The following is a 16,346-nucleotide window of genomic DNA, read 5'->3' on the forward strand; positions in this document are numbered from 1 at the left end:
GCTAGAAACCATTTCTGGATGGGGTGTCTCTTCTTACGGATGATGTTGCATCAGTGCTTCCTGCCGCTGATAGCCTGGAACAGTTTTTGATGGATCTTGTCATGTCTGTTGGCACTGAAAGTGAGAGCAATTTTTACAAGCAACAGATGAGCCCCTATCAGGTTAGAGTTGCAAGGAATAATTCAATGTGCATGCATGAAATTAGATAATTTCCTCAACATTATATGCAGAGTTGTAATTGCTCAAGCTATTTCCAAAATGACAGTTTCTAAATTTTGTTGGAATTTTTGTAGATTGGTGAAATTTCAGGTACATTAATCATGCGATGGGTAAATATGCAACTTAGCAAGCTCTCTGAATGGGTTGATCGCAGTCTGCATCAAGAGGTATACATTATTAGGTGTTAAGCTTTCTTTTGTTGTTCCTGTTGTGTTGTCCACAATTCAAGTTGAAATCTTGTATTACCGAGAGAAGCCTATTCCATTGTTTGAGAAGTGCTTGCAAAAATACTTATGTAACTGGAAGCGTGTTTTAATCTCGGGACTGACACATCTGCTCTATCTCTGCAATTGTTTCAAAGAGAACATGATATGAAAGAATGTCTTATTAGTACACGTAGCTTTAAGAGGTTCTACTTGTTAAATTCAATGCCTTTGTTGGCAATGCAGTGTTAGTCCTTCATATCATATGATGTTGTGTCCAGTGACCTATGCTTTTGAATCTCTTTGAAAGATTGCATACTCTTCTACAAAGAATCCTGCAAAGAAAAATTAGGTCAACTGACTTATGCTTTGTAAGAAGAGGCTCACAACTCTGTGTGGCTCCAACCTGAATATTGTTAGGTTAGATGTGAGCTCCATATATGTTCAAAAGGGTACATTTTTTTCATAAAAGAGTTCCTTCTATCTACTTTAAGACAATTATTATGATGAAATTATTTTTCTGATCAAAGGTTTTGAATGGCAAAGTTCTCTGGAGGAAGACCTTCACTGAATAATTGTTGATCTCATGGCAGAAATGGGAACCATTGTCAAATCAACAACGCCACGGTGGATCTATTGTTGAGGTTTTCCGGATAATGGAGGAGGTGAGATGAGACTCGGATGAATATGAAATATAAAGTTATGAGCTGCCTGTACGGTGATTTCGAGGCGATCTGTGAAAAGACACAAACTTTATATGTATTTCATGTTGAAACATAATGAACATCACATTTCTTTCGTGGGCTTTTTAAATTTATTCAGAGATAATGATGAAAAGCTTCTCTCTCTCTCTCTCTCTCTCTCTCTCTCTCTCTCTCTCTGCACATACCTATTGCTCCTTCACCCCCCCCCCCCCCCCGCCTTGAGGAGGAGTGTTAAGAATCAATGTGTTATATGATGCCTGTGCTATCTCGTGTATAATAGTCAAGTCCCTTGGTTACACTTGTGCTGAACTTATATATATTGACTCATCAAATTTACACTACAGAATAACATACAGTATTCTTTGTGGGATGATCACTGCTTGCCTTGTCCACATTCTCCCTTGATAGGCACCATAGATCAGCAGTAACTCGTTATCAAGACCAACAAACAAGATTTTTAATGTGTGTAATTGGTGTATGATGTTATGTTTACTGTAGGACATGCATTAAGGTTTTTTACAGTATGCTTTGGAAGTGTGTACTTTTTTAGAGTGGCTCTTTGAGGGCTCAATTGAAGCTACTCTCTCTCTCTCTCTCTCTCTCTCTCTCTCTCTCTCCCTTCTTCTTGATGTGTATCACTGCTTCCATACTAAGAGAGTGTATATTCTGATGTGTTAAATTTATTGCCTTGTCATACAGACAGTGGAGCAATTTTTTAATATGAAATTACCCATGCGACTTCCATTATTGAAAAGCCTGATGAGCGGCTTGGATAATGCTCTACAGCTCTATTCAAACAAAGTCCTTAGTCAACTTGGTAAGGGTAAAATTGTTGGTCCTTTTTAGATGCAATGGTTCGTCAAAGGTATTGTTGCCAATGGTTTGTCATTTTCAGTGCTGGGGAAATTTTCAAGGGGAAGTGGCATGTATATCGTAAGCTCCATCAATCCATCTGCATACCTATGGGACAGGAATTTGTTATCTGTTTTTTAAAAAGAAGGATGGTTATAAGCTACAAGGATGACATAACTCATTCAAAGCCCCGTTGAAGAAGAGTTATAGTATGTCACTCACCAAGTCTATACAAAATTACGGCTACACCTTGCATAAGATGCAGTGAAAATGTTTTTGCTGCATTTTTAGACGGTAAGCAATATGGTTTTTGTATTGGTAGAATCAAATCATTCTAGCCTTAAGATCTCTAAAGCTCACATGCAGAGAAGTACATTCAGCTTTGAATATAAGGACATTAACTTTCTGGGCTACCTCAGAGTTGGTGTGCCTTGTCTACTTAGCTCCGTCACAGGTCTCTTTCATGGAAGGTGATTGTTTACTCAGTTTTCTTTGACCTGGCCGTTCTGATATATATGCTGTCTTACCTCTCCACGTTGTGTTAAGCAGCACTGTGGAAGTTTTCTAAGCATATGATGTGCAGTCTCTATATAGTTTGAAGTTTTCTAAGCACATGATGTGCAGTCTGTATATAGTTTAACATTTCAGTTCAACGAGTTTTCTTGGAGTCATACATTGTACCAAATGGCAAGTGCCTTCTGTGAGAGTTATCCTTACACATATTCAATTTTGAAGTTGGAATATTATAAAGGCTAGCAGCATAGTGTGATCAATTGAAAATTCAAGCTCTTGTTGAGCCATGGGTCCCTCTACCTCGCGGGCCTATGAGAGAATGTACAATCACAAAAGATAACCCATACAAGCCATGTAGAGGAACACTTTATTCTTGCTGGCTGAAACAGGTGCAAGTCTACGTCTAGCTCTCTTCCATAGATAGCAAAGGACATCGGTGTCGATGGCTTTAACTGAGTAGATTCTGTCGAGAGACCATGCCAGGCCTGCAATAGTTCAACGGCCATACTGCCATGTCTCAGTTGCACAGCCGTGTTTCATCTAAGAAGAGTTCTCACAAGCCAGAAATGTAAGACATCTATTGAAGCCTCTGTGTGTAATCAAGATGATCTAGTTCACAGTGTTGGAGATGTAATGAGAATCCATGATCACTTGTGTAGTAACAGTAAAGGGGGTAACACAGGGATTAACTAGTAGATTCTCCATCCCAACCCTTGTTGAGAGAGGTATACCCCTGAATATTGTGCCTGTTCATCTGATAAAAAAAGTCCTACATTCAGAGGATCAAAGTTCTGTAACTAGGCTGACGTTGCTCTTTTTCCCAAAAGGCAACGGTTTTAACCACTCTACTTGAGCAACAATAGAGAGCCAATAAGGCTCTCAACAGCAGGATCGGTAGGATTCCATGCACCAGCTCTGCCATCTCATATGCTAAATACCTTTGTGCTCGCCCTACCTTGTGCTTACTCTTCACCACCAGTGATGTCGAAGGATTTGATTTCACTTGCTCTTGAGATAAAGCCAAAGCTGAGCATGTGCAGGTGCTGCTTATCTTGATGCAGTTGTCCAAGGGCTTGAAAATGAGAGACTGCAAGTACTACCTTCAGTACATTAATTTGTGTCTGTCAATGTTACTTGAATGGGCTAAGGAATTGTAGGGAGGCTTAGCTGGTCGTGAGCAGATGATGAATCATGCTTGGATGTTTGCCATTGGCGTTATCAAGTGGATCTCGTATGAGTAATCATTGCCAAGCATTGAGAAACTAGGAGTACATGATTTAATATCTAGCGTTGAAACCTTAACCAAACATGAACTCAGCTCTTTCAATCAAAACACAACTCAATTCGCAGCACCCTAGAGTGAATCACACTTGTAGAAGGACTTCGTCTGGAAACCGGAAACTCCAAACAAGAAGTTGGAAACTCAACGATGGTACTAGGAAACAGATCCCAATAGAGAGAGTGTGGGAGAAGAAGCGAGAGAGAGAAAACACAGCACTACGGGCCAGAAATAAGGGCTGACCCCCCGTAAGTCTTTATTGCAACAGAAATGTATTGTACAAGTTGGCTCACGAGGGAGCAAGAATCTGAGTACAAAATCTCAACAGGAACTGAGAGCTTAGAGGGCCTTAATTTGTAGACTAGGCTAGGCTAGGCAACTAGAAAGCTTGTGATTTCCAAAAGCTGGCACAATTTGTTATGGTGATGAATCTCCTTCATTTCTTCCACTTTTGTTGGTTCTTCTTGGGCGGGTTCCGTGGGTTCCAGTCCTTGATATTTCTTTAGAAGACTCACTTGGAAGGCATTGTGGATCTTGCAATTTTATGGTAGTTCTAGTTGGTATGTGACTTCATTAGCTTTCTAGAACTTGAGGAGTACCTAATCTCCTTCTTGGAGATTCATCTCTTATGGGCTGCTCTTTTGTGCTTCTCTCTATATCTTTCTATGGCTGTCCGAACCTAAGAAAAAGCTGAGGTCCCGAACGTACTGGTCAGCCACAAAATTTTCATCCTGGGTCTTGAGAATGGGCAGTAAAATCACCGTCCCATAGATTACTTCAAAAGGGGCTTTTCCCGTGGAATTGTCAGTGGTGGTGTTGTATGCAAACTCCACTAAAGGAAGGTACTTTTCCAAATCAGCTTTTTGCGCGGATGGCATTTCAGGAAATCCAGCACCGTGAAATTCACAATCTCACTTTGACCGTCTGATTGGGGATGAAAAGAAGAAGAAAAGTCCAACTTCATCCCCATGTTGTCAAATAAAACTCACCAAAACAAACTGCTCATCTGGGTGTTTGTCACAAAATCATACATGCATTTGTCTAATTAAAAGTGTTGGATATGTGCAGGATCTAGAAGACTGCAAAAAGGCCCAAATTTTAAGAGGCAAGCAGGTCCCACAAGAGAAAAAGCACCAAGAAAGTGGCGCCCCACTTTAAAAAAGGCCCACTAGAGTCAGAAAGGAAATTCAGCACTAAAATTGGGAAAATAAAGCCCAAAAGACAAGTTAATAAAGAAAAGCACGCCCAGCTTTCTGGAGCTTATGATTTTGGGCTGGTAGCCTAGTCTATAAAGAGAGAGGCCTCATGCTCTTTTATAAGTTAGTTGCACAAAGTTTATTCTATTGCAATAAACACCTTGGGGGGGGGGTCCCGGCCCTTATTTTTGGCCCTAGTGTGTGTGTTCTCTCTCTCTCTCTCTCTCTCTCTCTTCCCGCCTAGCTCCCCCCGTCGCCGCCGCCTAGCTCCTCCCATCGCAGCCCATCAGCACCTCTCCATACCTCCCGTCCGTACCTCTCCCTACCATCCGTACAACCCGTCAGCAACAACCCAACCCATATCTCTCCGTGTGTACCTCTCCCTCCGTACAACCCATCAGCCCTTTGCCTCAGCCAACAGTGACCTCGGCTAGCAGCAACCAAACTATTCCTAACCTCAGGTTGAGCTAAATCCCCAACCCGGGGTTAGGTTAAGCTAGGGGGTTCAATAGACAACCAATTATGGACTAGCCTACCCTCTCCTCCAAGTCCCCCTCAACTCCTTCAACCTCTATTAGGACTCGGTACTCTACAATTGCAGCCATGACACCCTCTCCACATGCACGGAATTACCAACAAGAAGGCTCAAAATGGCCCATCCTTGGGCAACAGGATCAGATTTTTAATTTGCAGCAGGCAATGAGAGAGCTACGATTGGAACTGGTAGAAGTAAAGGCTCAACTTCACATTCTGGAATGGCTTGGTAAGGAGGCAGTAATTGATGAGGCTGTAAAATCTTGTAAGGATTCCCCCCCTACACCGTAGCTAGTCTCTACTGTCAAAGATCTTGTTCACATCGAAGTAAAAGGTTTAAACTCCTAAGAAGGAAGTGATTGTGGAAGTAGACACCAAAGCAAGTAAGTCTGATATTCAAGCAGAGATCAAAGAACACGAAGTTATATGTGATAATGCACTGAAGATTAGAATAGGGGGACTCCCAGAAGATTGGTACAAAGAAAGAAAGAAAGAAAGTTTAATATATTAAAGTCTTTGGAAGACCGATGGGTCTATGAGACTGTGAAAATCTTTATACAACGAGCTGTGGTAGTGGAGCCACTAAACAAGCATCCATACCAATGCAAAATGCAAAATGCAAAAAATGCAAAAAATGCAGAATGGCAGTACTAAGTCCTAAGTACAACATAGTCATGTCGAGGAGGACACATATGGTGAAATATTGACAAAGATCACAGCAAGCTTGCCCAACATTGGGTGGATGATGATGATTAGGATGATGACGACAGGCCAGCTTCTATTATGCACGATAGAGGTCATGCAATCCTTACACTGAAGTCAAAAGATATGCGTATGAGGCTTCTTTCACAATCTTACAAGTTGAAGGGTACCAAAGTATGGATAGCAGAGGAGCTTTTACAAGCTCAACTCAAGAATAAAACGATTGAATTAGCTAAAGTCAGGGCTGCCATAAAGGCTGGAAAATGGGCAGTTTACCGTGAAGGCATAGCCCTAATCAGAGAGTTTAAATCAAAACCAAAAGACTCTCAGTCTTAAACTAATGTATGGCTGTTTACTCTTTCAGACTATCATGTAGGTACTCTAAATAATCTAGGTTGCTTTTGCACTCCTTGGGAGCTGCCATGTGCCCTCCCTAAAGCATTGTACTAGAGGGTTTCTTGCTGTCCTATAGACCTTTTGGTCTGCAGTGGACGTTAATAGACTTTCTTTCTTTGTTTCTTTCTTGCTCCCTCTCTTTTTGTTTGTTTTCTAGAAGAAATCCACTGCTGCTCCTCGTTAGATGTCCACAATTTCTCACTTGGCCCGAAGTCTCCTGACTCAGATCACAAACCACTCTATGTAGAGCTTAATATATTGTTGGCCACAGCAATTTTTGAGCAGCATACAGCAGCTGAGTGTGGATATAGAATAAATGAGGCGAAAAAGATGGATTATGCTGAAAGTTTAGAGGCATGCCTGCTGGGAAAACAGAATTTTGGGTGGGCAGAACTGAAGAATGCTATTCTCACCACAGCCAAGTCAGTTTTGGGGTACAAAAAGAACAGTAAAGAGTGTAAGAAAGGGCTACCCTGTAATGACTGGTTTGATGCTGAGTGCAAGGCAGCTAGGAATGCACTGAAGGGGATTCCAATGGGAGATGAGAGAAGAGCAGCTGAGAAACAGTTACATGCTCTCATACGCCAAAAGAGGCGTTTGTATATTGAGAAAAAGGAATGGACAGATGCAATTGACTTTGTCAAGCAACCTAGAAGAGCATGGAGAGGAGTTAAACAAAAGCCAAATGACATCATGGGAGATTTTACAGAAAAAGAGATGTTTGAGTATGCTCAACAGCTCTACACCCATCCTAAGGCTCGGCCCATGGTCTCTTTGGCAACACTCAAGGCTTTTTCTCATTGGAGGATGTACAAGATGGCCTAAAGAAAATGGCAAACGGGAAGGCGGCAGACACTCTACATCTCACAGCAGAACTTATTAAGTGGACCAACGAACACACGCAAAGGCACATACTAATGGCATTGAACCAAGCATCGGTATATGGCTGCCCGATAGAATGGCAAGAGAACTGGATCAAACCAATTTACAAGGGGGGTGACCGCGATCGATTATCAAACTATAGAACCATTATGGTATGTTCCACTCTAGCCAAGCTATATAGTACAATAGTAGAGGCAAAGTTGAGTATTTGGGCAGAAAAGGAAAAGAAGAGGGCAGTGGGATTAGCGGGTTTCAGGCCCAAACACTCTACGGTGGATCACCTAGTCACCCTCCGAGTTTTGATGGAGGAAAGCCGCCTCAAGGGGAAGCCACTCTTTTGTTGTTTTATTGACTTTAAAAAGGCATTTGATACAGTGCCCAGCGACGTGCTATGGGAGAGAATGCAATGCATAGAAGTGCCCGAGGAGATAAGGTTTGTTGTCTTTAGACTTTACGAGAAAGTAAAATGCCAGCTGAAATGTAAGGATGGGATGTCACAAGAATTCTACAGTAATATGGGGGTCAAACAAGGATGCCCGCTCTCACCCACCTTGTTTGGTTTGTGCATTGATAGACTTGAGGAATTGGTGCACAAAGAAGCATGTAAAAGAGAATTGTTCAATTTTAACCTAGCAGGTTTTGGGATTTGGTTGCTTCTTTATGCAGATGATGTGGTTGTTTTCACCGATAGTGAGAGCAAGATGCAACAAATGATGGATATACTCGGCATATTCTGTTCGGAAAGTGGGCTGGCTGTTAGTGTTACCAAAACCAAACTCATGACAGTCAAAACTATACAGCCAAGCAACCCCCCCTCAATCTCATACATGGGTCAACCAGTTGATACAGTGCACTCATTCAAATACCTAGGCATTGAAATTCCAGCCAATAATAAATGGAGCAGCTGTGTGCAACGGAGACTTGATGCAAGATGGGGAAAGTATTACCAATTTGAAAATGACTGCAGTAATAGCAATACAGGAAGATGGGATGTACGAAACATGATTTTTGGAGCATATGTGATACAGACAGTGCTCTATGGAGTAGAGGTGTGGGGTGGGAGTATATCATTCTCGAAATGGAATGATTTGGAAAAAATGCAGAAATCTTTTATTAGGAGACACCTTGGCATCAAGGCTACTACACCCTACTCTCTGCTACTTCTAGAGACAGGATGCTTACCCATAGAGTTACATGCTTTAAAGAAGGTACTCATATACATTACAAAGGTCAAAGGCATGGATGCTGAAAGGCTGCCAAAGAGGGCATGGGAAGAAAGTCAAAAGCCCCAAAAGACAAACAAGAGCAAGATTTTGGCATCTGGATGGGCACTAGATCTGAGAAATTGGTTCAGGAAGTGGAAGGTAGAGGAGTACTTGAACTACTCACCAGAGGAGGTAGATGAAGATGCTTTTCATCGTGACCTGCTGAATGCACTACACAGGAAATGGCAAACAGCTAAAAATGGAGATAAGTTCGAGTACTACTGCACATTTATCAACCCCCAATATTGGCCCACTTATACGGCACAGGAGTCAGCCACGCAGAAGTACATTTGCACACCTATGGCAATGCATAAGTGGAGGGCTTTGGCTTCACTTTGCACCCAATCACACCAGCTGCAAATTGAAATAGGAGGATGGAAAGACATGCCAAGAGAGAGCAGAATATGCCAATTATGTGACCAGGGTATGCCAGAAACAGAAGAACACATGGTAATGATATGCCCTTACTATGCACACATTACGAAAAAGTTCAGCTCTCTTCTTGAGGGACATAACAGACTGGCTGGTTTGCTATATAAGGCGTCACCCTCAGCTTTAGGAACATTTGTATCTAAGCTTTTCAAGCACAGAAACTCACCTAGACATAAAGGTAGTTTCTCTTATTACCTTTCCCTTTGAGGGAGGAGTCTTTATGTATGTAAGGTTTTGTATTGTTTCAGGTCCCATAGGCCGATTTTTGGTCTTCAGAGGACAATAATATATTCTTCTTCTTCTTCTTCTTCTTCTTCTTTTCTCTACCTTACTGCTTGTAGATCAGCCTAGGTAGGCAGCACTCACTAGCTCAGTCTGCAGCTCTCTGTAGGTCTCCTTCGCCTCCTGGGAGTAGGCTCAAGAAAGCCCTAACTGTTGCTCCTGTCTGCTGTAGGTTTGCTGCTCCAGAGGATATATATTGATCATCACAACACCTCAATGCCCTAGAAGACAGCCAAGGTCCAGCCTCTAGGGAACTCAATCTGCAGCACACCTTCCACTCTCTTTCACCCCCAGTGTGAGGCCCAAGGGAGTGGCTTCTGGCTGCTCCCATCTGCTCCTGCCCTTGCTGAATGTTGGATAAATTATGAGGCCCAAGGCCTCTCCTTTTATAGGGCACAAGGCCCTTCCAAATGGACCAACCAGCCAGCCCTAACTGGGCCAACTGGACCGACCTGGTTGGCTCAGCCCAACCAGCCCCATTAGGGCCCTTTGCTGGCCCCTTCCAGTGCGAGGTCCAGCCCACAGGTCCCACCCTTTTCCAGGCCCTTCTGTAGGTCGCAATCCTGCCCACAAGGCATGCGTCTGCTCCTGCTATGCTGCGCCATGTGCCAGCTCTGCTTGCAGGTCATGTCAGTCAGGTAGACACCCGCCATGCTGCCGTATAGGGGCCGTACCTATCCGTACAGGTCTTGGCCTGTCGCGCCACCTTTTGTGCCTCTACCAGGCTCTTGTGCTGCCCCGCCACCTGCTGTACACTGCCCTGCAGTAGTCCGTACTGATCCGTATAGTGGCGCCATGTCCAGTAGTGCTGCCCACATGACAGCCTTACAACTGTCCATGTGGCAACCATCTCTTCTCTCTTGGCTGTGAGGTGCTGTCCATGTGGCAGCCCCCTCCCTTTCTCTTCTCTGGGAATCTTCCTCCCTAGGTCTCCCTCCCCCATGCTCTCCTCATATGGGGGCTTACGAATGGGGAGGTGACCTTTCCCAACACTCCTCACTTAAGAGCATCCCCACACAATCTAAGAACTCCAGATCATCATCAAGGCGCAATATCCGAACTATTTCACCAAACTGTTCCGTAGGTAAGCTTCTAAGCAAGATAGCCTTCTTATCTTCATCCTTGACTCGCACTCCTACATCACTAAGCTGCCCCAAAAGAGCTTGCATGCGGTTTAAAAACATGCCCATTGTCTCGGATTCATTCATTTGGAGATCAAATAAATCTTGCTTGAGATTCGATTTCGAGTGCTTCATGCGACTTCCGAATAGAGTTTCCAGTGTTTGCCAATTCTTTGCTGCCGTGGCTTTCACATCAAGATGGTGGAAGTACTCAAGTCCTAAAGCTCTACCCATATAGCCAATTGCCTTCTCATCCTTCTGCTCCCACAAAGGAATTTTATCTGCATCGTGAGAGCGTTCTTTCGGCTTCTTCTCTATACCGGCAACAATATGCCAAAGTCCCTTTTGCATGAAGAGTAAACGGGTAGCCAGTTGCTAGGAAGCAAAGTTTTTACCATTGAAGGTCACTTATATTGCTCCGTTCTTATCCTTCTTTGATGCATCCATTGTCAAAACCTATTGGGATTGAGTAGAATTCAAAAGCAAGCCTCTGCTAATATTCAAGAGATGATCTCGATTCACGACTTCAATTGCTCCTACGTCTTCTCACAACTGGAACACTTGTCTTCATATTGATGGCTCACTTAGACATGTATGAACCACAGCGCCTCTCATGAATTCTCGTAGATTTTCAAAAAGCGACTACCATATGTTGGGTATTTGCTTCAAATTAGTGATCACAATTGAAATGAAAACAAGCTCTAAGAAAAGAGAGAGAGAGAGATGAGATACTAATCAACATGACTAATCACACCACAAGAAAACACTTCTATTCATGAATAACACGAGCTCATCCCTATTGGGCTTGTGGCTCACTTACAACGTTGCAACAGACAGCCACAAAGGCTTACAACTCAACACACTTACTGACTGAGACTTGCGCTTCTACCTAAGAGTTGTAGAAGACCGCCACAATCACATGCTCGCCAGCAGCTAGGAACCAATCGATCATCACGGTCCACCAAAGGTCGCCCACAGCTTGCCGATTGGTCACTGCGAAGAGGTATCACCACCAACTCTCATGGGAGAGGCAAGAGCTCGACTGGAGAAGAGACCTTCTCAAGGTGACCAAAGCTCAAGTCTATAGAACTACGTAGAATAGTGCATGCAAGACTGCCACATGCCACTTCCACTTTGAACCCTTCATCAACCTTGGAGTCAATTAACTCCCCATGAGGACGAAGTAAGATTAAACTACTTCCTACATCAATAACTGTCCAAATGCTATCATTTCCATTCTTTGATCCCCATAGTTGAAAGATGAAGTCCATGGCTATGCTTTCCCATGGGGCTTGAGGCACTGGAAGTGGCATCAACAGGCTTGGGTTTGTTTGTCTGCCATACTTTGCTTTTTGGCAAGTTAGGTATTCCCTCACAAACTTGTGGATGTCATTCTACATACTTGGCCAAGTACCTTTTAATAGCTTAGGTTGTGGTGGAGATACCTCGATGACTTGCATAGGGTGGTGCATGAGATTCCTCCATTACTTTCATTTGACTGTCACAAGTCACACACATATGATCTACCTTCATGAGATACCCATCCTTTAGAGAATATTGGCTGGTTGCTTGGCCTTGCTGAATATTCTCCCTTATCTTTCCAAAGTTTGGGTCTTGTAAAGAGTGCTCTTTCATCTCTTCAAGGTTTCTATGATGAGTTTTTGCTAAGTATGTCTTTCTTTTGTTTTTCATTAAAGTTTTTGTTCACCTCTATTTTTTCTTCTCTTTCGTTTTCTCTTTTATTTTCTATGTAGATTTTTGGTCTTTAGAAATTCTAAATTTTTATGATTGGACATATTCTAGTCTTACAAAGGTATATCTCTATGATGAGTGATAGTGACATTGTTTTCTTAGGGCCTTTTGGAAAGGCATCTACCACTCTATTCTGTGGTCCTGGGGTATGGACAATCTGAAAATATGGACGTAAAGTTTACCGATCTCAAATGCTTTTCTGAGAGTTTGGTTTGGGTCAAGGAGTATCTGAGGCTTTGGTGATGTGTCTTGACCGTGAAATCAGCCCCTAATGGTGTTTCTGATAGTAAGAGCATGAATTGCTGCCAACATCTGTTTCTCTTACGTACCCATATGTCTCTCAACATTCGCAATCTCCTACTTTCATAGGCAACCACATGCCCATTTTGATGAAGAGCAGCTCCAACACACTCTCCACAAGCGTCGTAGTCCACATCAAAGGGCTTGTGTAAATCGGGAACAATGAGAATCGGCTTTGTGATTAGCTTCTCCTCGAGAGTGTTAACAGTTGTCCTTTGTCGCTCTCTCCTTTGTCGCTCTCCCCATCTGAAAATTGCAAATTTCTTGGTGAAATCATGTAACGGGGATGCAATATCGGCAAAGTGTCTAATGAAGCTTGTGTAGTAGGAACAAAGCCTAGAAGCTGCACACTTTATGCACCGTTCTTAATTTGGGCCATTTTTGGCTTTGATATCTGCAGGATCCATCCTTTGGAAATGATCGGACCAAGGTAATGGATTTTATCTAGAAAGAATTCTTTTTTCTTTCCATCAATATCAAACTCATTCTCTCCAAGTGCTTGGAACATAGTGCCTATATGTTTGTTATGCTCCTCTTTTTGACTTTGAGAACACAAGAATGTCATCAAAGAAAGTACCCATAAATTGTCTATGAGGTCGGAAAATCCAGTCCATCTTCCTGTTGGATGATGTGGTCCTCCGGCCACTTTGGAGATAACTCTCCTAGCAATGAATCTGAAAAACAATCTTTAAAAGCATCGAAGAACTGAAAATTTTCTTGATTTGGAGAATCAAACTCAACTTTCGGTTCATTCTCTTCTTCTTTGACATAAATCATGTAAGCTGAAATTGAAAAGACTATTAATTTGCAAGGAAATACTGGATACAATAGGAATATATTCTCCTTTCTGCTTCTGCACATGGGACAGACGCATCCGGTAGCAAACCATCGATGAAATTCTACACTCTAACGGAATCTTTTTTAGATTTCATGGAATCTCAAAAGATTTCGGCCATTCATATCACCCTATCTTATCTAGGTGGGGTTGGGTCTAGGATCAAACACGTGGTGAGCTCTCAAAATGGCACGTGTCATTCTCAATCTACCTCTTATCTCGCCACGTTAGTAGACTATCTAATCTGACACGGCATTTGACATGTCAGGGCTTGACATGTCATCTGTCACATAGGCAAACACGTCATCAATTGGGTCATTTTGTCACACCACTAGCCACGTCATCAGCCCAATCAACAATGCCACTTTATCAGTTGACCAATCAAAGCTTACTCATCAGTGCACAGTCAACAGTCCATCTCAGCATTGCCACATGGCAGTCAGGCACAGTTGCCCCTGCACTAGCACACTATGCTCCTTGCATATGCACACATGTGCCACCTCTGCACAGTGCCCCATAGTCACACCTCTTGTTAAGCAAAGGGCCTGCATGAGTCTCACCCTACCACATCATCACTTACACCCTTTTTGCCCCTGCGCCTTGATCAAGCGATATCTCTTGATCTAGGAAGAATTTGAGGGGGCTCGGAAAAGGAAACACGCTCGGATTTTAGTACTCTAGGCACTCGTCACATTACACACATTTCGGCACAAGTATCACACACTTTTGAGCCTTGGCGACAAATCCACTTCTTGCACGTTGATCAGCCTCTACATCTATGCATCTAACCTAGTACCTAAAACGAACAAAGAAAAGTAATTATTTGCTGCATTTTCCTCGCTCGACGGTTGGTCTAGATCTAGTTCAGAGTACTTTAGATCATCCATAGTAGCAGAGCAAACTCCAAAGCAGCTAATCGAAGCCATGCAAAAAAATTGCCAAATAGTTCCTACTCGAAGTCAGTCCCTTCACTCACATGCAGTTTCACATAATTATATTACCTAAAACCTGACGTTCCACAGTTCAGTGAGTAGACTTCAGCGTGTTCAGAGGCATTGATCAATTGATCAGAGGGTAGATTGCACATGATTTAATTTCACACATGCATGCGACCATTGTAAAGCCTATTTGGCTATTTTTCAGCATTGTGCACATCATTTTAAGCCTTGTAAAGCCTCTTGGCTATTCTCGACATCATTTCCACAAGTCTTGTAACAAATTGGATTATATATTGTAGTTCTATCACCAACAGTTTAACTTTCACTTGATACAGTCAATGTTTTGCAGTTGATTGAGACAGTGATTTCACAAACACTTTGAGTACTTTTCTTGCACCATGTCTACGACTAGCAGCCTCAATTTAGAGGCATCTACTAAGCTAGACAACTCCAATTATGGCACATGGGAATACCGAATGGAGACCATTCTTGTACTTCAAGACAAATAGGAGTATGTCGGGTCTATACCTAGACTATTGGGCGATCTAGCCAGTAGGAGCTCTATCCCACTTGTTGTTGCAACACCAGGAGCGGGATCTCCAGTGACCCCACCTATAGCAGATCGTGCCATTGTCTAAGCACAGTCAGAATGGGACAAGAAATATAAGTATGCACATTATTTGATCAAGTAGAGTATGCAAGATGTCATGATAGGACAGCTCAACACCGTGAAGGCATCAAAAGAAGCATGGGATATGTTCGCAGCTCTCTATGAGTCTAAGAACATTTTCAGGATTCTTACAGTGAGAAATCAAATAAACTAGAGGTTCCGCAACAACAGTAAAGCCGGTCATGCTTACATACAAATATCAAGGATTACAACAATCAACTCGCAGCAATAGGAGTGACTCTGAATCGCGTAGAAATGGTTCAAGTCATCCTGAATGGACTAGGACAGGGATACAAGAATCTAGTCTAGAGTATTGCCATTCAACGATAAATTTCAATACTGGAAGAACTACAGTCAGTTTTACTTGGTGAAGAACTTAGGACTCAATCCATTCATGCATGCAAAGGTCATTCCAATGATCAAGCATTTACAGCTTCAAATAGAATCAGAGGTAGAGGTAGATTATTTCAGTGAAGAGGTCATCATCAACAACAAAGTCATAAGCAAAGTCAGCATCATCATCATCCTCGGTAACATCAGCATCAGAATCCAAGAGGAAATAATTCCAATTGATAAAGATTTCAAGGACGAGGGAATGTATCCGCTAATGTGTCAAGCATTCAGTGCAACTAGTGTCATAAAATTGGACACTATGAAAGAGATTGCTGCAAGAAGTAATACGACTAAGGTGGTCAATCCAGGAGCAATCGTGGGAATTTTTTAGGAAGAGGAAACCATCGCGATAGACATTCAAGTCACAATCATTATGCAAATGAACTTGAGAATATGTTTCTTGCAATTGAGGATATGTACTTCAGAGTCAGCCCTACTGGGCAAGTTAGTTATCCGCGGTTTGACCCCGGGGGGGCAGACGTGGAAGATGTTACTTCAGCAGGGGATCAGTTCTTGCGTCCCGCGCCGAGGTGGAGAGTGGCTTCACCTCTGCACCGCTTACTCACCCCCGCTCACCGCTCATTCCTAGCCTTATCGTGGTTTGGAGGCGACTCCGTCTCAGTCTCCTCCAGTCCCCTCCTAGCTGTCAGGAGGAGATCGACCGCCAGCCGCTCATCTAGAACGATCGGGTCAGAGATACCTTGGGCCTTCAGCTGGGGGAGAGGTCACATATCCTGTGGGGCAGTTGAATGCGGGGGCCAGCCCGGTCCCTTCGAGTTTGGAGGGACACTTACAGACACTTGGAGACTGCTGCTCTAGCAGCCACACCTGGAGGTGTCCGTGGAGCTCAGGCGAGACGCACAGAGATAGACGGAGCG

The 16,346-nt window shown here is 43.0% G+C and overlaps 1 protein-coding gene across 4 annotated transcripts in view; it reads left to right on the plus strand.

The window, feature by feature from the left end:
- The window catches only part of LOC147884317 (plant/protein (DUF810)), a 219,391-nt gene that overhangs the window by 160,219 nt on the left and 42,826 nt on the right, over positions 1–16,346 (plus strand). For all 4 annotated transcript variants that reach the window (XR_015543641.1, XM_087398323.1, XM_087398321.1 and 1 more), the window contains exons 15-18: positions 6–161; positions 294–386; positions 1,016–1,087; positions 1,826–1,943. Coding sequence is in view for 3 of the 4 variants with exons in the window: in XM_087398323.1 (XP_087254449.1) it covers positions 6–161; positions 294–386; positions 1,016–1,087; positions 1,826–1,943 (439 nt within the window). In the remaining variant the exon portion in view is untranslated. The remainder of the gene's footprint in view (positions 1–5; positions 162–293; positions 387–1,015; positions 1,088–1,825; positions 1,944–16,346) is intronic.

The sequence above is a fragment of the Dipteris shenzhenensis genome, chromosome 27 (assembly GCF_047967505.1).
Source record: "Dipteris shenzhenensis isolate YYH24624 ecotype China chromosome 27, Dip_SZ_1.0, whole genome shotgun sequence".
Taxonomy (NCBI): domain Eukaryota; kingdom Viridiplantae; phylum Streptophyta; class Polypodiopsida; order Gleicheniales; family Dipteridaceae; genus Dipteris; species Dipteris shenzhenensis.